Genomic DNA, 24,903 nt, shown 5'->3' with positions numbered 1-24,903 from the left:
TTTGGCTTTACGAATTTTCTCACCATTTAGAAAGTAGTCTATGCTTTTATTCTTTTTGCCAAAGTGCAAGACCTCGCATTTGCTCACGTGAATACCATCAGCCATTTCCTGGACCACTCTCCCAAACTGTGTAGATCCTTCTGTAGCCTCCCCACTTCCTCAGTACTACCTGCCTATCCACCTAACTTCGTATCATCTGCAAATTTCGCTAGAATGTCCCCACTCCCTTCATCCAAATCATTAATATATAATGCGAACAGCTGTGGCCCCAACACTGAACCCTGCGGGATACCGCTGGTCACCGGCTGCCATTCCGAAAAAGAATCTTTTATCCCAACTCTCTGCCTTCTGTCAGACAGCCAATCCTCAATCCATCCCAGTAGCTCACCTCGAACACCATGGGCCCTCACTTTGCTTAGCAGCCTCCCGTGTGGCACCTTATCAAAGACCTTTTGAAAGTCTAGATAGACCACATCCACTGGGTTTCCCTGGTCTAACCTACTTGTCACCTCTTCAAAGAATTCCAACAGGTTTGTCAGGCATGACCTCCCCTTACTAAATCCATGTTGACTTGTTCTAATCAGACTCTGCTCTTCTAAGAAATTAGAAACCTCATTCTTAATGATGGATTCTAGAATTTTACCAACAACCAAGGTTAGGCTAATTGGCCTATAATTTTCCATCTTTTGTCTTGATCCTTTCTTGAACAAGGGGGTTACAACAGCGATCTTCCAATCATCCGGGACCTTTCCTGACTCCAGTGACTTTTGAAAGATCTCAACCAACGCCTCCGCTATTTCCTCAGCCACCTCTCTCAGAACTCTAGGTGAATCCCATCGGGGCCAGGAGATTTATTAATTTTAAGACTTTTTAACTTTTCTAGCACTATCTTTTTTGTAATGGCAAACATACTCAACTCAGCCCGCTGACTCCTTTTAATTGTTGGGATATTACTCATGTCTTCCAATGTGAAAACTGACGCAAAGTACTTGTTCAGTTCTTCTGCTATTTCCTTATCTCCCATCACTAGGCTTCCTGCATCAGTTTGAAGTGGCCCAATGTCTACTTTTGCCTGTCGTTTGTTTCTTATGTATTGAAAGAAAATTTTACTATCATTTCTAATATTACTGGCTAGCCTACCTTCATATTTGATCCTCTCATTTCTTATTACTCTCTTTGTTATCCTCTGTTTTTGTAACCTTCCCAATCTTCTGATTTCCCACTGTTCTTGGCCACTTTATAGGATCTCTCTTTTTCTTTAATACATTTCCTGACTTCCTTTGTCAGCCTTGGTTGTCTAATCCCTCCCCGGATAATCTTTCTTTTTTTGGGGATGAACCTCTGTACAGTGTCCTCAATTATACCCACAAACTCCTGCCATTTTTGCTCTACTGTCTTCCCCGCTAGCCTCTGCTTCCAGTTTATTTTTGTCAGTTCCTCTCTCATGCCCTCATAATTACCTTTATTTAACTGTAACATCATTACGTCCGATTTTGCCTTCTTTCTTTCAAACTCCAGACTGAACTCTACCATATTATGATCGCTACTTCCTAAGGGTTCCCTTACTTTAAGATCTTTTGTAGAGTCTGGTTCATTGCAAAGCACTAGGTCCAGAATAGCCTGCTCCCTTGTGGGCTACATGACAAGCTGTTCCAAAAAGCCATCTTGTAAGCATTCCATGAATTCCCTTTCTTTGGATCCACTAGCAACATTATTTACCAAGTCCACCTGCATATTGAAGTCTCTCATGATCAATGTGACCTTGCCTTTCTGACATGCCTTCTCTATTTCCCGGTACATGTTGCGTCCCTGGTCCTGACTACTGTTAGGAGGTCTGTACACAACTTCAATTATGTTTTTTTTTGTCTTTGTGTTTCCTCAGTTCCACCCACACAGACTCCACATCATCCGACGCTATGTCATTCAGTGCCATAGATTTAATTTTGTTCTTAACTAACAAGCCAACCCCACCCCCTCTGCCCACCTCCGTCTTTTCGATAAGTTGAAGATCCTTGGAGGTTTAACTGCCAGTCCTGACCCCCTGTAACCACGTCTCTGTGATGCCTATCACATCATAATCATTCACTATGATCTGTGCCATTAGTTCATCTGCTTTATTATGAAGGCTACGAGCATTCAGGTAAAATGCCTTAATGCTAACTTTCTTATCATTAGAGATATTGGAAGTCATATGATGTCCTAAGTTATCCTTGCTTTTTTCTGCATTCCCAGTCTGCCTCAATTTTAAATCCGACTGGACACATTCTATCCTGCTGCTTATCTTTCCATTTAACGCCATACTCCCTGTCGCTTTCACTTTCCCTTTCCCCCCCAACTCAGAAGTTTAAAGTCCTACTGACCACCCTATTTATTCTCTTCGCTAGAACATTGGTACCTGATCGGTTCAGGTGGAGACCGTCCCAACGGTATAGATCCCCCCTGTTCCAAAACTGATGCCAATGCCCCATGAAGTGGAATCCCTCTTTCCCACACCAATCCGTTAGCCACGTGTTTACTTGCCTAATTTTCTTGTCCCTATGCCAATTGGCACGTGGCTCGGGCAGTAATCTGGAGATTATGACCCTTGAGGAGCTGTGCTTCAATTTCCTGCCTAGTGCTTCGTAATCCCCAAACAGGTTCTCCACCCTAGTCTTGCCTATGTTGTTAGTACCAACGTGGACCACAACAACTGGATCCTCCCCCTCCCGCTCCAATGTCCTTTCATGCCGGTCTCCTAACAGCTTGTGGACCCTAGCCTTTTTCTGTTCTTAGGAGCCTAACTTTCCCTGAAACACCAGATACTAAAACCTTTCAAGAATTGATGGATTTAGTAAAGGAATATTACAATCCCAAGCCTCCTTTAATTCTGAGACGGTATTGTTTTGATTTGGCAGTTTGAGAACCAGGGGAATCCGTGTCAGGAATTTGGTTAAGACGACTGGCAGACAAACGTGACTTTGGTTTATCCCTTAATGAGATGCTGAGAGACCCCAGTTGGTATGTGGGATTAATGATGTAAGCGTTCAAGCTGAAGCCCAACTGGACTTCAAACAGGCACTATGATTGGCTTTATCATTGGAAAATGGAGTAAGTGGATCATATGAGTTTCAGGGTGTTCGGATGGAAGTGGACACTCTTGCCAGGCCAACTGAGCTTGGGGAACACCACCTGAGTGCAGGCAATTGCGTAGCCTCACTCAGGACATAGCCTGATTGGAGGGTCTCTAGGTTGGTTGATGGCAAAGCCCCAAAGCAAAACCAAGTATCAGCCAAATAGTTAAAAGTTCTTCAGGATCTGGGCCGGCAAGCCTTTGTAGTTGCTGCTGGTATTTGGATTCGAGACAACAATAGAGACCTACTAGACCTAAGCTGAGTAATATAACTCATAGGCTGGTAACCAGGAGAAATCCCCCATACATCTTGTTTGGAAGTTACGTTGCTACGCAACAGTCAAAACAGTGGTTAAATGGTCATCTGGTTCTCATGGAGGTGGATACTAGCACATCCATTCCAGTGGTCGCAGAACCAGTTTTTAACAAAAATCGCTTTGGACTTTCAATCCTTACATTTGTGCAAGATCTCAGTTAGGCTGAGAATCTATACAGGGAAGCCTTTACAGATTAAGGGTACAACTGTGATTCTGGTCTCGTACGAAAAGCAGCTGGTTCAGTTACCAGTGATTGTAGTAAAAGGTTTAGGAGAGATTCGCCTAAATTAGCTCAATGTTTTTCAATTAGAACATGGCTGCCTGAGTGAAGTCCTAATGATTATCCAGAAGTCTTACAGCAAGATCGAGGGACAATCAGAGGAGCCAAGGCCACCTTGCATGTTGACCAAGAAGCGATTCCATGATTCTGCAAAGCCCACCCAGTGGTATTTACCCTCAGGGCAAATAAAGAGACAGAAATCAGAAGGCTGAAAAGTGAAGGAACCATCAAAGTAGTCCAATTTGCAGAATGGTTGTTTTAATTTTGAAGCCCGAAGGGTCAGTTTGCCTTTGTGGGGATTTTAAACAAACGTTAAGCCACTTTTCGTATCTAAATAAGTACTCAATACCTTGAATACAGGATTTATATGCAAAGCTGTGGGGCTGGGACGGGGAGCTGTCCTTCACAGAGCTGGATATAGGCCGCAGTTACTTGCAATTGTGGTTGGACAAGGATTTCCAGAAGTATGCTACAATTCATTCTTGTAAGTGTTTATACCAAGACTGTCATTTGACCCTGCTCATTTTGCAAGGTCTGCCTCAGGTTACCATTTATTTAGATAACATGTTATTAGCAGGGAAGGCTAATAAGGAACACTTAGAGAACTCGGACATAGTCCTTTTGAGGATGGTGTGAAGGGCTAATGTGTGTTCCAGGCTTCCCAAGTGACCTACCTGGGCTACAGAATCAATAAGACCGATTTACACCAATTGGAAGATAAAGTGAGGGTGAGAGTGCCCCGGTTCCCATGTCTGTCCAGAAGGTTAGATCTTTCCTGAGGCTGGTAAATGATTATGGAAGGTTCATACATAATGTGACTTCCATCCTGACATTCGACCATCAATTCCTAAAAAAAGGTCAGCCTCAGAAATGATTGTGCAGTCAAGCCAAACTTTCAGAGGCGTGAAGAAATAGCTATCGTCCTCTAAAGTGTTTTACACTATGATCTCAAGCAAGATCTGGCATTGATGCACGATGCCTCCCTGTATGGCATCGGGGTGGTTTTAACTCAAAGGTTGCCCAGTGGAGAGGGTGCCACATTTGGACACAGAATCTCAAATCTGAAACACCTGGTGGTGATGGGGGAAACCAAAGGGCTGTCATGGTCAGAACCAAAATCTTTTTGGATCAGGAGAGATTAGCTCACAGTGGAGGATGGCATATTGTTATGTAGAGCAAGAATGATTGTCCTGAGCATAGGTCGCTGCCTGGTACTAGTGAACTCCAACAGTGTCATCCAGGTGTCTCCAAAATGAAGATGCTGGCAAGAGTTACATCTGATGGCCAGGTTTGGATGCAAGTTTAGCCATGTTATTGGAGCAGTGCCCAGAATGCTAACAAGGACAAAAATGACAGCCAACACTCGTCCACGTCAGTGGGAATGGCCGGGTAAACCTTGGATTCAGTTGCACATTCAGTGTGCAGGTCTTTCCATGGGCTCAATCTTCTTAGACATTGTAGATATCCACACAAAGTAGTTGGTCATGCATATGGTCCATTCGTCAAATACAGGAATGACAATAGAAAAAGCGCAAACTTTTTTTTAATACACAAACTTCTCGAAGTGTTGGTCTCAGATAATGGGCCATCATATATCAGCAGGGAGTTTTGGTATTTACTAAAGTTGAATGGTGTTCAACATATAAAGATAACTCCATGCCATCCATTATCTAGTGACCTGGTAGAAAAAGCAGTCCAGACTTTCCAGGAGCTTGTGTATTAAAAAAAGTGTGCACTTTTTCTATTGTCATTTGTGTGTTTGATGAATGGACTGTATGCATGTCCATCAGAACTTTGAAGGTTACTGGAAACTTGTAGTATTGCCATGCTTGAAATAATTTGAAATCACTACCCTGGCCAATTCAATAGTCATTCATAGACAGGTTTGACAATGTTTTATTGCTAAGTTGCTTGGTTTTGAATTGTTCACCATCATTCTCATTGACAGATGCTTCACTCGCAATATAATTGAACAGTTTAGAAATACCTAAACATTAGTTTGTCACATGTCTAGGAGACAGTACAAAAATTACTAATCATTTTGCTTTATTGAAATTCTGGTATACAGGTATAGACGATCCTTTATCTGAAATTGTAGGGGCCAGCTGTTTTCTGGAATTCGGAATTTTTCATATTTCAGAATAAGTGACAGTTTGATGGTGAAATTTAAAAAAAAATCTTACCAGAGGGTCAGACTTACTAAGTAAACAGGCCTCGAGAGAGAATCAAGGCCTGCTGGTGCTGGGCCACGCCCTCTCATATCGTATCTGAGTGACACACATCGAGGGGGTGTCGACTTGAGTTAACTGTTTGCATGCCAAGCAACCTTGTTATTGAGAAATAAACTTCCCAAAAAAACCTTCAGTCTTTGGAGCTTTCCGGATTTCAGGATTTCGGATAAAGGATTGTTCATCTGTACTAGCAAAGACAGTGTAATAGAATTTAAAATTGTGTTGCTGGAAACGCGCAGCAGGTCAGGCAGCATGAAGAAGGGCTTATGCCCGAAACGTCGATTCTCCTGTTCCTTTGATGCTGCCTGATCTGCGCTTTTCCAGCAATACATTTTTAAGCTCTGATCTCCAGCATCTGCAGTCCTCACTTTCTCCTAGTGTAATAAAATTTGTATGCTTCGTAAAACTGAACATTTTTGGAAGAAGACAAATATTTTGCGTTAACTCTCCTCTCTTGAGCATTTGTTTTAGTTGTATACTTTAGTCCTTGGCAAACTGAGGTGGACAGGCAGCATGCTCCCTAGTCTTTAGAAGCCAACCTATAATTAGGTTAGGGTTGTTAAATGTTGAGACGAAAGTTGTTGCAGGACCCTTTCTATGGGTAATGCCCTCACTGTAAGTGACTGTCATACCCAACTGGTAATCTGCGGGGCTACATCCATATCGTTGCGGTTTTGGGAAATCAATATCTTGTACTTCAACTTATTTTGAAGTTACTTTGTCAGTTCATTCCAGCTAACTTTTTTCGCAGAGGACATTAGATGATTATTTAAATATAAATAATGTTCAGGTTTATGGAGTCTAAGCCTTTCAAATCTACCTTCACTAGTGAAGTTTGTCATTCTTGGAACCATTTGTTAAATGTCTTTTGCACTCCAGTGTATTTACATCCTCCAGCTGAAGGGTAACCTACCTCTTGCACTCTATGCCCTAATAAGCCTAGAATACCAAAACTTTATTTACCACTCTCCACCTACCCTGCCACCTTTAGTGGCTTAGTTACATAAACACCCATGTCTCCGTGTTCCCTTTAGAGTTGTTTTCTTTATTTCATACTGTCTTCCATGTTCTTTCTGCCAAAATATATCACCTCACACTTATTCACATTGAATTTCTCATGCCACCTCTCCGAGCACTCCACCAAATCATTAATGCGAATTTGATGTTCTGCACTGTCCTTCAGATTAGTCATGACTAGATGCTCAGTGGAGAAGATGGTTTTGACCCTGACCCTGATCTAAGTGATTTTTACTTAGATGAGGGCAAAGAATGTAGGGAGGGCAGCTCAAGAACGAGAGCCAGCTGAAAAGATTTTACTGAAAGTCAGAGCTGGAGGATCAAAGGGCACTTGATCCGGACACTGTTGCATTTAAGTGTAGCAGCTTAACCAATATTAATTAAAGGATAAACCTGTGAGGAAATATTGCTGAGCAGGAGTTCAAACAGAACATATTAAAAACATGTCCAAATGGGAAGGGTAAATATTTAAAAATATTTTTAATCTGCAGTTTGTATCTCAATCAATCTATGCCATTGTGTACATCATTAAAAGATAAAAACTTATTAATGACAATATTATATTAGCCACTACGACTTCAGTCTTGGATGATGTCTGATTCTGAGCGTTCTTAATTAATAAACATATCTCTTCAAAAATCATGAACAAAATGTGCATAACAACATAAACATCAATTTACATTGGAACTTAAATATTGAACAACAGAATACAAGCGTTCTGCTCTTTCTAAAATGCACCTTGGTATTTATGACATACATAAGATTTTTTATGGAAACCGTTTGGACATTGGAGATTTGAATATTGTCATAACTAGGGAAGTGTGTCGATAATTGATCCCAAGTGTTACACAAGCTGCCATAAATATGGAACCACCCAATTAAACCAACAAGCTGACCTATTTGCCTGACGTGACCACTCTTCAGGATAAAAGTAATTCATTGTAGGCTTTACTATTAACTGGAAAATGATTATTTATCATAAGCAAACTTATTCTGCAGCAAAAGTCAGCAAAAAAGTTCTTAATTGCTACAAAGCAACTTAAGCTGTACACTTTAAAAACCCCAAGCATATATGCATTAATTCATGAATAAGACAGACTAATACAAATGGTCATAAATATTATGAGTGTGAAAATATTGAAAGGGAGAAAGAAATTGTGTAATCTAAGAACCCAGATCACAAGAATACAATGAGTTATTTCTCACAGTTCTTTCCAGTTGTTCTTATTGATGCTGACAAATTTCTGCCGAGCAATGGTTGATCTTCAGTTCAGTGGCTGATGGATGGATCTATGTCTTTTCTTGTATTCGAACCATTTTCAAAATCTTCAGTTTTGCCTTTTAAACTCAGAGAAATGGCAAGAGGTGCTTCTTGTTTGCAAGGTTCTCATGTCTCTGAGTGCACAGAACTCACAAGACTGTAACAACTGCTGCTGGAGCAATACAAAGAATGTCGTTAAGCAATATTTCATTAACTCAGAGACTCCTGGTATCACTTTGTCCCATAAAATATGCATCTCCTTGATCTAAGAAGTAACCTAATCCTGTGCAGCTGAAATGTACACTGAACAATCCCACTTGATCTTCAAGTTGCAAAGGCTTTCCTGGTACTTTTTAGCTTTAAAGCAGGTTCAATTTTCATTTTACAGTATAAAGCTGTAAAGAAAAACAAAGAAATGTGGTCCTTACTGTGTAAGTCGCTATAATGCCAGCAAGAACAAGGGAGAGGTATTACCCTCGTTATTCATATTGTTACATGATGAAATACAATAAAGTTGTGGTTTTGCCTGTATTTGTGCTGCACTTTAACATTTTGGTTATTTGATAACATTATTAGGTAGGGCCAAATGGAGAGATGCAGTATATTGAGAGAATGGAACTGGATGCAGCCCATACTCCAGAAGAATACATAGGCACAGTGATAGAACAATACCACAATCCACTTGTCAAGAAAGAGAAAAAGAGTCTGCAGTGCGATATACAAATTGGGAATAATACAGATGTGACCATTCATCATTGTAGAGACAGACAACTGGAGGGACTACAGTCGGGTGTAGCTGTTGAAAAAACAACTAGTTCTGCTGTTACGGCTGGATTTAACAAAACTAAAAAGCAAGGTTAGTGTTCGTTTTTATTTGAGCATGTGTAACGTTTGTTGATGGTTATTTGAAGTGTTTTGACCTTACCATCCCCATCTGTAATATGAAAAATTCATCAGTTTCAATGTTCCTACTCTTGTTGCTGCATGATTAGAAGCTAGGAGGCATGAACGCAAATTCTGCACTGACTTTCAGCAATGGGGGAATCTGCAAATCTCACTTTAACAGAGAGTTCTTATAAAATGCATTTTATTCTATCTGCATGTATTCTTTGAACTGTGTGCTTTGTATTGCAGCTAATGCTTGTGTGTGGGGAAAGCTATGATATTACTTAGAAAGTTAATGAGCCTTATTGAGCATTTCCATAGGATTAAGAAGTCTGACCAAAGGATAATAGAAGATATTTATTATGATGTGTGATTCATCACTGTTTCAATCCATAGGCAGGATTCAGCCAGATAGTTTGGGGCATCCAATGTTTGAGAGAAGATCTTTCAATGGAAATTTCTGGGAGTGAATCAGAATCGTCCACTTGGACCGTTCATGCACCAATGACCACAGATCCTCTAACCTCCCCCTTTGCTGTGTGATCATGCCTCTTTATCAAGACCCTAAACTGTGGTCAATAGAAATTGGAATAAAATCAATTTCTAGTGAAATGCATGCTGGAAATTGCAAACATAAAGTAACAGCTAATAAGTCATATTAATTATGTGAGCAGGCCCATCACATCACTGATAGTTTTATGTAGCATTAAACACGGCTTGGTTCAAGTTGCAAATCTAACTGTTCCAAATAAAAAGTTTCATAGAGACTGTATGCGCATAAATTTTAACTGTTACCACTAGTTATGAACAGAGAAGAGTTTTAATTCTTAGTTTTAACTCCTGCATGGGACTATCAACGCATATGATTATTAACCACTTTTTGGAAACACATCATTGTGGCACGTATGTTATTCATTTGGAAACACAAGTGATTTACTGATAGTGGCTAATTATTGGGAAAAAATACCATGGGTGATTTGGTGATGGAAAAAATGTTCAATTTTGTATAAGAGCATTTCTGGATATTAAAAATAAAAGTATTTTAATCAGTGGCCGGTATGATTTCTGGTCCCGAGGTAGGGTCACTGCCACTGTACCACAAGACTCTTGAAAGAAATATTTGTTTTAATCAACCTGCTCAGATATGTTATCCAATATTTAAGGAAGGATACACTAGCAATGGAAGCAGTCCAAGGAAGTTTCACTCGGTTAATTCTGGCTATTAGAGTTAGGTTTTATTGTCACATGTACTCAAGTACAGCGATACAGAAGTATAGTGAAAAGTTTACAATGTCACCACTCACGGCACCAACTTAAATACAAAGTACATTGGTACAAGATCCTAGGTAAGGAGTAGAAAAATAAAGAAACAAGTTATAAGTTCAACATTACAGTTCTTGTCAGTATAAGGTAGTAAATAAGATATAAGGTTAAAAGTTTCAATTTACAGACCTTCTTTATTTGCCGGTCTGCAGTTGCTCCATGCTGGGCTTTCTCCACAAGGGCTTGATCTCTTGAACCTCGCGTCCACGCTGCTGTCTCCCAACAACTGCCATCCTTTTCCCACGCTGGGCTCGATCTTGTCTTATGAGGAGAATTATCTAAAGTTCTTAGATTTCAAAGAGGTTACAATGAGATCTTGATCAATTGGGTCAAAGAGCTGAAAAGTGGCAGATGGAGTTTAATTGTGAGATGTTGCGTTTTGGTAAAATAAACAAGGGCAGAACTTATACAAGTTAATGCAGGGCCTTGGGTAGTGTTGTAGAATAGAGATCTAGGAGTTTAGGTACATCATTCTTTGAGGTTTGTGTCAAATGTACAGGGTGGTTAAGAAGACGTTTAGCACGCTTGCCTTCATTGCTCAGATGTTTGATTATAGGAGTTGGGTCATCATGTTGGGGTTGTACAAGTCATTGGTGAGGCCTCTTCTGGAGTGCTGTGTCTAGTTCAGGTCGCCCTGGTATTAGAAGCATATTGTAATGCTAGAGAGGGTTCAGAAAAGATTTACCAGGATGTTGCCAGGAACGGAGGGTTTGAGTTCAAAGGAGAGGCTGGATATGTTGGGTCTTGTTTCACTGAGTGTAGGAAGTTGAAGGGTGACCTTACAGAGGTTTATAAAACCATGAGGTCAGTAGCAGGAATCTTTTCCCCAGGGTTGGGGATTTCAAGACTAGGTGGTATACTTTTAGGGTGAGAGGAGAAACATATAAAAAAGACATGGGGGTAACCTTTTTACACAGAGAGTGTATGGAATGAACTTCCAGAGGAAGTGGTGGATGTGGCTACAGTTGTAGTGATTAAAAGGCATTTGGATAAGTACATAAATAAATGCTTGGAAGGATATGGGCCAAAAGCAGGCAGGTGGGGCTAGTTTAGTTTAGAGTTATGGTCAGCATGGAGTAGTTGGTATGGGCATGTTTTGACTGCTGTATGAGTTGAGGAGAAGTTGAGTAATGGAATCAAGAGTTGCAGGGATAAGGGAGAAAATTGGAGTTAAGAATGATGGTATAGTGGCTTAATGATTAGCACTGCTGCATCACAGTGCCAGGCACCTGGGTTCGATTCCACCCATGGGTGACTGTGTGGAGTTTGCACATTCTCCCCTGTGTCTGCATGGGTTTCCTCTGGATGCTGTGGTTTCCTCCCACAGTCCACAGATGTGCAGATTAGGTGGATTGACCATGCTAAATTGCCATAGTGTCCATGAGTGTGCAGACTAGATGGATTAACCATGGGAAATGCATGGTTATAGGTTTCGGGTTGGGTCTGGGTGGGATGCTGTTCAGAAAATTGAACTGGACTCAGTAGACTGAATGGCCTGCTTCCAAACTGTAGGATTCTATGATTATCAGATCAGCCATGAAATCATTAAGAGCAGACTCAATAGCTTGGCAAGAAGTATGAACACCACAACTGCAATGCTTAAAAGACATTTAAATAAGTACATGAATAGAAATGTGTGGAGGGATATAGACCAAGCGCGTGCAGGTAGGTCAAGTTTTGTTTGGGATTATGGTTGGCATGGACCTTTAAAAAAAATACATTTAATCACCTGTCCAGGCACATTATGACACATCTCACTGGTTGATGAAATTTGAACCTGGATCTTCCGGTCTAGAGGGAGGGATACTACTACTGCAAACTAGACTTCGACGTTGTTAACATATAGGCTGATCTAAATAGGCTGCAGAGTCTCCTGATAGCACACATTTTAGTCTGGAAGCACAATAAAGCTGGCTGTAGCCCTGATTCTTGTTTAAAGACTTATTATCAAGATTCCTTCCTTATCTGGACACCACTTCGACTGGGACAACATATCCATCTTAGGACAAGCCAAACAAAGACACGCATGAGAATTCCTAGAAGCATGGCATTCCAACCGGAAATCTACCAACAAACACATCGAGTTAGACCCCATCAACAACACCCTGAGAAAAAGAACAGGATATGGCATTACCACAGGAAATGACATATTGTCTAGCTATCACCAATTGTTAACAGCTAACCTGAGAATACAACTTTTAAAAAAAGGTTTTGTGATTTACACATGAAAGAAGTGAAACTATCATGGTATTCAAACATATGAAAGACTTAACAATCAATTTTTCAATGTATAATTTCAGTTACATCACACTGTAAATTTTTGCTATAAATTCTGTGTGTTAGGATTGAGCCCTCCACTATCACCTGACGGAGGAGTGACGCTCCGAAAGCTAGTGTGCTTCCAATTAAACCTGTTGGACTATAAGCTGGTGTTGTGTGATTTTTAACTTTGTACACCCAAGTCCAACACTGGCATCTTCAATCATGCCCCTCATAATTTTGTAATCTTCTATAAAGTCATCCCTCAGTCTCCGACGCTCCAGGGAAAACAGCCCCAGTCTGTTAAGCCTCTCCCTATAACTCAAATCCTCCAACCCTGGCAACATCCTTGTAAATCTTTTCTAAACCCTGTTAAGTTTCACAACATCTTTCTGATAGGAAGGAGACCAGTATTGCACATAATATTCCAACAGTAGCCTAACCAATGTCTTGTACTGGGCTAATGGTAAGATTCTTGGTAGTGCAGATGAGCAGAGAGATCTCGGTGTCCAGGTACACAAATCCTTGAAAATTGCCACCCAGGTTGAACAGGGTTGTTAAGAAAGCATACAGTGTTTTAGCTTTTATTAATATTATTTCTGAGTTCCAGAACCATGAAGTTATGCTACAGCTGTACAAAACTCTGGTGCGGCCACACTTGGGAGTATTGTGTACAGTTCTGGTCACCGCATTATAAGAAAGATGTGAAAGCTTTGGAAAGGGTGCAGAGGAGATTTACTAGGATGTTGCCTGGTATGGAGTGAAGATCTTATAAGGAAAGGCTGAGGGACGTGAGGCTGTTTTCATTGGAGAGAAGAAGTTGAGAGGTGACTTAACAGAGACATATAAGACAATCAGAGGTTAGATAGGGTGGACAGGGAGAGCCTTTTTCCAAGTATGGTGACGGCGAGCACCGGGGGCATAGTTTTAAATTGAGGGGTGATAGATATAGGACAGATGTCAGAGGTAGTTTCTTTACTCAGAGTATTAAGGGTATGGAATGCTTTGTCTGCAACGGTCGTAGATTTGCCAACTTTAAGTACATGTAAGTCATCATTAGACAAGCGTATGGATGTACATGGAATAGTGTAGGTGAGATGGGCTTCAGATTGGTATGACAGGTCAGCGCAACATCGAGGGCCAAAGGGCCTGTACTGTATTGTTCTAAGTTTTATGTTCCATGTTCTGTACAGCTTCAACATGACCTCCCAACTCCTGTACTCAATCCTCTGACCGATAAAGGAGAGCATACCAAACGCCTTCTTCACTATCCTATCTACCTGAGACTCCACTTTCAAGGAGCTTTGAACCTGCACTCCAAGGTCTCTTTGTTCAGCAACACTCCCTAGGACCTTACCATTAAGTGTATAAGTCCTGCTAAGATTTGCTTTCCCAAAATGCAGCAACTCGCATTTATCTGAATTAAACTCCATCTACCACTTTTCAGCCCATTGGCCCATCTAATCAAGATCCTGTTGTAATCTGAGGTAACCTTCTTTGCTGTCCACTACACCTCCAATCTTGGTGTCATCTGCAAACTTACTAATTATGCCTCTTATGCTCGCATCCAAATCATTTATATAAACGATGAAAAGTGGAAGACCCAACACCGATCCTTGTGGCACTCCACTGGTCACAAGCCTCCAGTCTGAAAAGCAACCCTCCACCCCCACCCTCTGTCTTCTACCTTTGAACCAGTTCTGTATCCAAATGGCTAGTTCTCCCTGTATTCCGTGAGATCTAACCTTGCTAACCAGTCTCCCATGTGGAACCGTGTTGAATGCCTTACTGAAGTCCATTTAGATCACATCTACTGCTCTGTCCTCATCAATCCTCTTTGTTACTTGTTCTAAAAACTCAAAATTGTGAACCGAAAAGACGTGGTTATGTTCCAGCTGCCTGGCAAAAATCATAGAAAAGCTAAAGTAAATTATAAGGAGGTATAGATAGGATTAATTTGAGTTTTCTTTTCCTTAGGATGGGAATTTCAAGACTAGAGAGCACTTTTTAAGATGAGAGGCGAGAGATTTGTAAAAGACATGAGAGGCAAATTTTTTACACAGGGTGGTCCACATGTAGAATAAACTTCTTGAGGAAGTGTTTAAAAGACATTGGATAAGTACATGAATAGGAGAAATTGAGGACTGCAGATGCTGGAGATCAGAGCTGAAAATGTGTTGCTGGAAAAGCGCAGCATGTCAGGCAGCATCCAAGGAGCAGGGAAAAGCACAGCAGGTCAGGCAGCATCCAAGGAGCAGAAGGGCTGAAGAGCAGAACCTGAAGAAGGGCTCATGCCTGAAACGTCGATTCTCCTGCTCCTTGGAAGCTGCCTGACCTGCGCTTTTCCAGCAACACATTTTCAGCTAAGTACATAAATAGGAAAGGTTTGGAGGGAAATGGGCCAGGAGCAGGTAAGTGGGACTAGTTTAGTTTGGGATTATGTTTGGTATGGATTGGCTGAACAGAAGGGTCTGTTTTTGTGCTGTATGACTCTTTGACTCTGTTTATAACTTTGCAAGGTCAAGATGGCAATCTGTGTGGTTGAAATCTGCTCCTATTACTTACCCTTCCAAATTCAGACATTGCTTGAGATACAATCTTGTTGGAGTACGCATGACGATGGTTTGGAACCTGATGTGTATCATTAAGTCAAAAACAAAATCCATAAGAACTGCGGATGCTGTAAATCAGAAACAAAAACAGAAATTACAGGAAAATCTCAGCTGGTCTGGCAGTATGTGTACAGAGAAATCAAAATTAACATTTCAGGTTGAGTGATCCTTCCTCCGAACCAGTATCATTGAATCTCCTGTTTAGCACATCCTTCAACAAAATTTATATAAGGAAATATGCTCAAATTGTGCGAAAGTCAAAAATTGAAGCAAGATCCCACTAGCTATGTGAATCTGGTACAACAAAGAGCTCCCAAAGCAGTTTAATATTGTTAATTAAAAGCCAGGTAATGGGTATCATTTTGGTAATGGGGTCAAATGGTCCACTCCTGCTCCTGTTTCATGTGCTTTTATTTTGAATGGACGAGGTTGAGTACCAGAGGGATTTAAAGGCTCAAATTCACAAATTGCAGAACTTCAAATGGATAAAACCATAAGAAAGCCAATTGATTGCTGAGCTTTGTGGCAACAAATACATCATTAAACCAGTAATGTCAATATTATTTGAAGAAACACACCTTGAAACTTAATCCATGTTAAAATTAAACTCGGATAAGTGAAACAACTTGAAACAAAGTTAAAAATCACGCAACACCAGGTTATAGTCCAACAGGTTTAATTGGAAGCACTAGCTTTCAGAGCGCCACTCCTTCATCAGGTGGTTGTGGAGGGCTCAATTGTAAGGCACAGAATTTATAGCAAAAGATTGCAATTTGATGGAACTGAAATTATACATTGAAAAATTATACATTGTTGAGTCTTTCATCTGTTCGTATACCATGATAGTTTCACTTCTTTCATGTGTAAATCCAAAACCTTTTTTTAAAAGTTGCATTCTCACCCAGCTTAACTGTAACAATTGGTGTTAGCTAGACAATATGTTGAAAGTGTTAGCCCCCTGTGTTCTATGCCATGATGTTTAGATTGATTCGAGTCTAAAAGAGTTTTACATGAATTCATGCAGTCTTTGAGCAAAGTACAATGTAACTCTGCAAGTACAAATTCACCCCACAAAATATATGTGTGTGCATGAGGGTCTTTGTGTCTGTGTGTGTGTGTGTGTGTGTATAGGAGTGCATGTGTGTATAGTGCAATGGTGATCACCTGTAGTGTGAGATGAACCCAAGGTCCCGGTTGAGGCCCTCCCTGTGGGTATGGAACTTAGCTATCAGCCTCTGCTTGGCCACTTTTCGCTGCTGCCTGTCCCGAAGTCCACGTTGGAGGATGGTCACCGGTGCCCTAGGCTTGACATGTATGTTCAAAGCGTCAGTTAATATATAAATGCCAGATTTATCAGCCGTACCTACAAGGTAGAGCAAAACATCACCCTTACACAATTGAACGCCATCCAGGCTCTCAAAACCAATCACAACATTGTCAACAAACCAGCAGATAAAGGAGGAGCCATTGTTATTCAGAATAGAACAGATTGCTGCAAGGAAGTGTACCAACAACTTAACAACCAGGAACACTACAGGCAACTACCAGCTGATCCGACCAAAGAACACACCCGTGAATTGAACACATTGATCAGGACTTTGGATCCAGTCCTTCAGAGTTCCCTACGTGCCCTCATCTCATGTAGGCAACTTCTACTGCCTTCCAAAGGTACACAAAGCCAACACACCAGGATGTCCCATCATATCAGGCAATGGGACCCGCTGTGAGAATCTCTCCGGTTATGTTGAAGTTATCTTGAAACCTATTGTACAGGGGATTCCCAGCTTCAGTTGCGAAACTATGGATTTCTTACAGAAACTCAGCAGCCACAGACCAGTCGAACCGGGAACATTCCTCGTCACAATGGGCGTTTCAGCACTCTACACCAGCATCCTCCACAATGATGACACCATGGCAACAGCCTCAGTACTCAATACCAACAATTGCCAATCTCCAAACACCATCCTACAACTCATCCGCTTTATTCTCGATCACAATGTCCTCACCTTTGACAGCCACACATGAAACAGCTATGGGGACCAAATTTGCACCCCAATATGCCAACATCTTCATGCACAGGTTCAAACAAGACTTCTTCTTTACGCAGGACCTCCAACTAACATTATACACCAGGTACATTGATGACATTTTCTTCCTGTGGACCCATGGCGAGGAGTCACTGATAAAACTACACAATGATATCAACCAGTTTCATCCCACCATCAAACTTACCATGGACTACTCTCGACTATCTGTCTCATTCTTGGACACATGCGTCTCCATCAAGGATGGACACCTCAGCACCATACTCTACCGCAAACCCACAGGCAACCTCACAATGCTACACTTCTCCAGCTTCCAGCCAAATCATATTAAAACAGCCATCCCCTATGGACACACCCTACGCGTACACCAGATCTGTTCAGATGAGGAGGAACGTCTCGAGCACCTGGTAGTACTCTGGGATGCCCTCATAAGAATGGGGTACGATGCTCAACTCATCGACCACCAGTTCCGACGTGCCACAGCAAGGAACTGTAATGACCTCCTCAGGAGACAGACACGTGTTGCAACTGACAGGGTACCCTTCGTTGTGCAGTACTTCCCAGGAGCTGAAAAGCTACGCCATGTTCTTTGCGACCTGCAACACATTATCAATGAGGATGAGCACATCGCGAAGACTTTCCCCACACCTCCACTACTTACTTTTAAATAACCGCCAAACCACAAACAGATTATTGTTCGTAGCAAGCTGTCTGGCTTTCAGGACAACTCCATACAACCCTGTCATGGTAGGCGTTGCAAGACGTGTCAGAGTTTAGATATGGATACCACCGTTACACATGGGTACACCTCCCACCACGTACTTGGCAGGTACTCAAGTGACTCAGTCTGTCTTATACATTGCAGGCAAGGATGCCCTGAGGCATGGAACGTTTGGGAAACTGAGCAAAGGCTACGGCAACAGATGAATGGGCGCCGCACAACAATCAACAGACAGGAGTGTTCCCTCCCAGTTGGGGAATACTTTAGTGGTGCAGGACATTCGACCTAGGACCTTCGGGTGACCATCTTCCAAGGCAAACTTCGGGACAGGCAGTAGCGAAAAGTGGCCGATCAGAGGCTGATAGCTAAGTTCCATATCCATAGGGAGGTCCTCAACTGGGACCTTGGGTGACCACTATTGCGCTATACACACACACACAGGCACTCCTATACACGCACATACACACAGACACACATACACAATCTCCCATACTTACACATGCATCCTCTTAGAGACTTAGACCACTCTACACTCATGCACACACATATACACTCACTCACAGACACTGACAACCCCCCCCCGCCCCAGACACACATACCCGCACTCACACGTGCACCCCCGCACAGACTTAAGACACTCTACACTCACTACACACACACATACACTCTTTCTCACACTCACAACCCCCAACCTAGACAGACGCACACATAGACAGACACAAAGACCCACATGCACACGCACATATTTTGTGGGGTGAATTTGTACTTGCAGAGTTACATTGTACTTTGCTCAATCTAAACATCATGTCATAGACAGAGAACACAGGGGGCTAACACCTTCTACATATTGTCCAGCTAACACCAATTGTTACAGTTAACCTGGGGGAGAATGCAACTTTTAAAAAAAGGTTTTGGATTTACACATGAAAGAAGTGAAACTATCATAGTATTCGAACAGATGAAAGACTCAACAGACAATTGAGGTATTTTTCAATGTATAATTTCAGTTCCATCATACTGTAAACTTTTGCTATAAATTCTGTGCCTTACAATTGTGTCCTCCACAACCACCTGATGAAGGAGCGGTGCTCCAAAAGCTAGTGTGCTTCCAATTAAACTTGTTGGACTATAACCTGGTGTTGTGTGATTTTTACTTTTGTACACCCCAGTCAAACACTGTGTCTTCTCTGTGATTGTGCAAATTATGCAAGTTGCACCATGGGTATGCATCCTCTGTTTTTGCTCTCGTATATCCTCCTCTTGTTCCATTTTGTCTAATCACTAAGAAAATAATGTGTTGCTGAGTGATTGTTTTGAATTAATCAATTTTATCTTATAACTTTGTTTAGATAATTAAGAAATCTTTTTGTGTAGCACAGATTACTCCCTGGGAATTAATCCTCAGATGAATGTTCATCCATGACTGCTGGTAAAATAGTGTGACATTTGATGGCAAACATGCTTCGGGAGTTTTGAGATTGTGAAAGCCACTTTTTTTATTCTTTGAAAAACATTTCCTCATGACAGATATTAAGAAGACATTTCAGTGTAAATTATGTTCACGCACTTTTACACAACGGTCTAATCTAGACCGTCATATGAGAAGCCATTCAGATGAGCGTCCACACAGATGTCATCTTTGTGAAAAGGCATTCCGAACTGTCACCCTCCTGCAAAACCATATCAACACTCATACAGGTAAATTAACCAATTTCCTTCTGTAGCTGCATGTGTTATATCTCTATTGAACTGATTATGATAATGCAATCTATATGGCGGAAAATTGCTTACTCAATTGCTTTGGAGAATCAGTGCTACAACTCTGTCACTCTCGCGTGGTTTCTATGAGCTAGGTGTCCACTGTAAGTATGGCAACCAAGAATTTACCATTTTGTCTTGAACTGTCCAGAGACCATCCCCACAGCAATTTGAATCCTGGGTAAAATATTAATTAGCTACCTTTTAGATCCCATGGCTCTACCCTTCTTTGGAATGGAATATGATTTACGGCCTGTATCATTGTGAAAGTGATACCTTTGGAGAAATTGCTCTTTGGGAGAAATAGAGATAAGGTGAGTTTTAGCACTATTAAAAGTAGACATATTCACCGCTCAGTGAGATCACGGCTGATCTTCTATTTAAACACAATTTTCCTGTGCTATCTCAATGTCTCTTGATCCTTTTAATGTTTGAAAATCTACTAATTTCAGTCTTGAAATGTCTTCTTAATATCTATCATAGAAATGTACAGCATGGAAACAGAACGTTCGGTCCATCCCGTCCATGCTGTCAATGACAGAGTCTTCCCAGCCCTCTTGGGAAGAGAATTTCACAACCCTCTAAAAGAACAGATTCCTTTTTATCTTAGTCCTAAATGGCCTAACCCTTCCTCTGAGAGTCAGTCAAATTGGATTCCACCTGCCAGAGGAAATATCCTCCCTGCATCCACCTTATTGAACACTGAAAAAATTTTCTGTATGTTTGAGTGAGATCACCTCTCAATTTCCCAAACTCCAGTGAATAAAACCCCTGTGTATTTAATTTTGCCTCCTAAGATAATGCCTTGATCCCAGTAATTAATTTGAGGAACGTCGATGCACTCCCTTAATGGCAATTAAACCCTTACTAGCTAGAGAGACCAAAGCCGCACACCAGACTCAATGAGTGATCTCATTAACCAGTGTAAATTAATATATAATTGCTGCAAGACATCTTTACCCCAGAGTAAAAAATGAGGTCTGCAGATGCTGGAGATCACAGCTGCAAATGTGTTGCTGGTCAAAGCACAGCAGGCCAGGCAGCATCTCAGGAATAGAGAATTCGACGTTTCGAGCATAAGCCCTTCATCAGGAATAAGAGAGAGAGAGCCAAGCAGGCTAAGATAAAAGGTAGGGAGGAGGGACTTGGGGGAGGGGCGATGGAGGTGGGATAGGTGGAAGGAGGTCAAGGTGAGGGTGATAAGCCGGAGTGGGGTGGGGGCGGAGAGGTCAGGAAGAGGATTGCAGGTTAGGAGGGCGGTGCTGAGTTGAGGGAACCGACTGAGACAAGGTGGGGGGAGGGGAAATGAGGAAGCTGGAGAAATCTGAATTCATACCTTGTGGTTGGAGGGTTCCCAGGCGGAAGATGAGACGCTCCTCCTCCAGCCGTCGTGTAGTTGTGTTCTGCCGGTGGAGGAGTCCAAGGACCTGCATGTCCTCGGTGGAGTGGGAGGGGGAGTTAAAGTGTTGAGCCACGGGGTGATTGGGTTGGTTGGTTCGGGCGGCCCAGAGGTGTTCTCTGAAGCGTTCCGCAAGTAAGCGGCCTGTCTCACCAATGTAGAGGAGGCCACATCGGGTGCAGCGGATGCAATAGATGATGTGTGTGGAGGTACAGGTGAACTTGTGGCGGATATGGAAGGATCCCTTGGGGCCTTGGAGGGAAGTGAGTGTGGAGGTGTGGGCGCAAGTTTTACATTTCCTGCGGTTGCAGGGGAAGGTGCCGGGGGTGGAGGTTGGGTTGGTGGGGGGTGTGGATCTGACAAGGGAGTCACGAAGGGAGTGGTCCTTGCGGAACGCTGATAGGGGAGGGGAGGGAAATATATCCTTGGTGGTGGGGTCCGTTTGGAGGTGGCGGAAATGGCGGCGGATGATACGTTGCATGCGCAGGTTGGTGGGGTGGTAGGTGAGAACCAGTGGGGTTCTGTCTTGGTGGCGGTTGGAGGAGTGGGGCTCAAGGGCGGAGGAGCGGGAAGTGGAGGAGATGCGGTGGAGGGCATCGTCGATCACGTCTGGGGGGAATCTGCGGTCCTTGAAGAAGGAGGCCATCTGGGCTGTGCGGTGTTGGAATTGGTCCTCCTGGGAGCAGATGCGGCGGAGACGAAGGAATTGGGAATATGGGATGGCGTTTTTATTTGGGGCAGGGTGGGAGGAGGTGTAGTCCAGGTAGCTGTGGGAGTCAGTCGGTTTATAATAGATGTCTGTGTTGAGTCGGTCGCCCGAGATAGAAATGGAAAGGTCTAGGAAGGGGAGGGAGGAGTCTGAGACAGTCCAGGTGAATTTCAGGTCGGGATGGAAGGTGTTAGTAAAGTTGATGAACTGTTCAACGTCCTCGTGGGAGCACGAGGCAGCGCCGAGTCAAATCATCTTGTAATAAAGTCAGCCTGCCATTTGCCTTGTAACTGAATGTTAACTCTGTGACTTCAAAGGGCAAGTCCCTTCAAAACTCAACACTATGCAGCCTTTTCTTTCGAACTGTCGGCAGACCTGTCAAATGCAGCTATCAAGATTTAAAAGGATCTGTTAAAAAATAATTATGAAAAGGAACTGTCAGAAATTTTGATAGAATTTGTCCAAGGAAACTGTCAAAAGTCTCGCGGCACTTAAAATTTCAGACCTTTAAACCAAAAAAATTGCTGTTGAAACAGGCATGAGGATTGCGATGACTGGGTTAATGCTCTGTGATTGATACAAAAACATCTTGTATTACGTGGGTGCTTGCAATTTCATAGTTTGATTTGTAATCATAGAATTTCTACAGTGCAGAAAGAGGCTATTTGAGTCTGCACCAACTGTCTGAACCTTATCCCACCTAGCCTACACATCCCCAACAGGACAATTTACCATGTCCAATCCACCTAATTTGCACATCTTTGGACTGTGGAAGAACTGGAGCACCCATTGGAAGCCCACGCAGAAATGGAGAGAGTGTGCAGACTCCACTCAGAGAATCAGCCAAGGCTGGAATCGCATCCAGGTCCTTGCAACTGAGAGGCATCTGTGCTAACTACTGTGCTGTTCTAAACTCGAATGGTTTATAACTTTGATAATTGTATACTCTTTGAAGAGGAGTGTTTGTGTTTGTAAGGGATGAGACCATAAGACGTGGATGCCGAAGCAGGTCATTCCATCCATCAAGTCTGCTCTGGCTTACAATACAATCATGGAAAAGATTTACAAGGATGTTGCCAGCGTTGGAGGATTTGAGCTGAAGGGAGAGGTTGAACAGGCTGGGGCTATTTTCTCTCGAGCGTTGGAGGCTGAGGGGTGACCTTGTAGAGGTTTTCAAAATTATGAGGGACATAGATAGGGTAAATATGCAAAGCCTTTTTCTTGGAGTCAGGGAGTCCAGAACTAGAGGGCATAGGTTTAGGGTGAGAGGGGAAAGATATAAAAGAGACCTAGGGGGCAACTTTTTCATGCAGAGGGTGGTACGTGTATGGAATAAGCTGCCAGAGGCTGGTACAATTGCAACATTTAAGAGGCATCTGGATGGGTATATGAATAGGAAGAGTTTGGAGGATATGGGCCAGGTCCTGGCAGGTGGGACTAGATTGGGTTGAGATATTTGGTCTCGGCATGGACGGGTTGGCCTGAAGGGTCTGTTTCCAAGCTATACATCTCTATGACTCTATGGCTGATCTGATAATCCTCATCTCAATTCCCAAACCAGAGAACTGAGAAGCTTACAAAGACCAACAGAGGGGAACAATAAAGAAATAAGGAGGGAGAAGATTGAATATGAGGGTAATTTAGCTAGTAGTATAAATGAAGATATATACAAGGGGCAAAAGAGAGGCAAAAGTGGACTTTGGATCGCTGGAAAATGACGCTTGAGAGATACTAGTGGGGAATAAGGAAATAGCTGAGGAACTGAATAATTACTTCATGCCAGTCTTCATGATAGAGGACATAAGTAATACCCTAACAATTCAAGAGAGTGAGGGGGCAGAGCTGACTGCAGTGGCCATCACCAAGGAGAAGATGCTAGAAAAACTGAAAGGCCTGAAGGTGAATAAATCACCTGGATCAGATGGACTACACTCCACAGTTCTAAAGCGGATAGCTGAAGAAATAGTGGAGGCATTAGTGGTGATCTTTCAGGAATCACTAGAGTCAGGGAGACTCCCAGAGGATTGGAAAAAGAAGATAGCTGTCTGGCAGAAAGCAGAGAATGGCGATAAAAGGATCTTTCTCAGGATGGTAGCTGATGACTAGTAGTGTTCCGCAAGGGTCAGTGTTGGTACCACAACTGAGTTTAGATTAGATTACTTACAGTGTGGAAACAGGTGTTTCTCGATTCCATCAACTAAGTCGTTAACAAATCTGGTGAATAATTGGATACTCAACTGCTGTGCAAATCAACCATCAGGTTCGGGAGATTCACAATTCAGAACTTATCTCTTCTAACCCTGAACCTGCTGTCTGCTTTGTACACTAATTGTTTAGATTAGATTACTTACAGTGTGGAAACAGGCCCTTCGGCCCAACAAGTCCACACTGACTCTCCGAAGAGCAACCCACCCAGACCCATTCCCCTACATTTACCCCTTCACCTAACACTACGGGCAATTTAGCATGGCCAATTCACCTAACCTGCACATCTTTGGACTGTGGGAGGAAACCGGAGCACCCGTAGGAAACCCATGCAGACACGGGGAGAATGTGCAAACTCCACACAGACAGTTGCCTGAGGCGGGAATTGAACCCGGGTCTCTTGTGCTGTGAGGCAGCAGCAGTGCTAACCATTGTGCCACCGTGCTGCCCATGACTATTCACTTTATACATTAATGATCTAGATGAAGAAACTGAGAACATTCTGACTAAGTTCGCAGATGACACAAAGATAAGTAGAGGGGCAAATAGTATTGAGGAGGCAGGGAGACTGCAGAAGGATTTGGACAGGTTAGGAAAATGGGCAAAGAAGTGACAGATGGAGTAGAATGTGGGAAAGTGTGTGGCCATGCCATTTAGTAGGAGGATTAGCATCATGGACTATTTTCTAAATGGGGAGAAAATTCAGAAGTCTGAAGTGCAAAGAGACTTGGACGTTCCGGTCCAGGATTCTCTTGAGGTAAACTTGCAGATT

General features: G+C 42.4%; 1 protein-coding gene across 1 annotated transcript in view; it reads left to right on the top strand.

Moving 5' to 3' along the window:
• LOC132822634 (transcriptional repressor CTCF-like) overlaps positions 1 to 24,903 on the top strand; it is a 70,423-nt gene that overhangs the window by 3,260 nt on the left and 42,260 nt on the right. Inside the window, exons 3-4 of the mRNA XM_060835881.1 lie at positions 8,792 to 9,071; positions 19,588 to 19,758. Of these exons, the coding sequence (XP_060691864.1) occupies positions 8,792 to 9,071; positions 19,588 to 19,758 (451 nt within the window). The remainder of the gene's footprint in view (positions 1 to 8,791; positions 9,072 to 19,587; positions 19,759 to 24,903) is intronic.

This window comes from Hemiscyllium ocellatum, chromosome 15, assembly GCF_020745735.1.
Source record: "Hemiscyllium ocellatum isolate sHemOce1 chromosome 15, sHemOce1.pat.X.cur, whole genome shotgun sequence".
Taxonomy (NCBI): Eukaryota; Metazoa; Chordata; class Chondrichthyes; order Orectolobiformes; family Hemiscylliidae; genus Hemiscyllium; species Hemiscyllium ocellatum.
The sequence above is the reverse complement of the archived record's forward strand: the minus strand, read 5'-3'. Positions and strand labels throughout refer to the sequence as shown.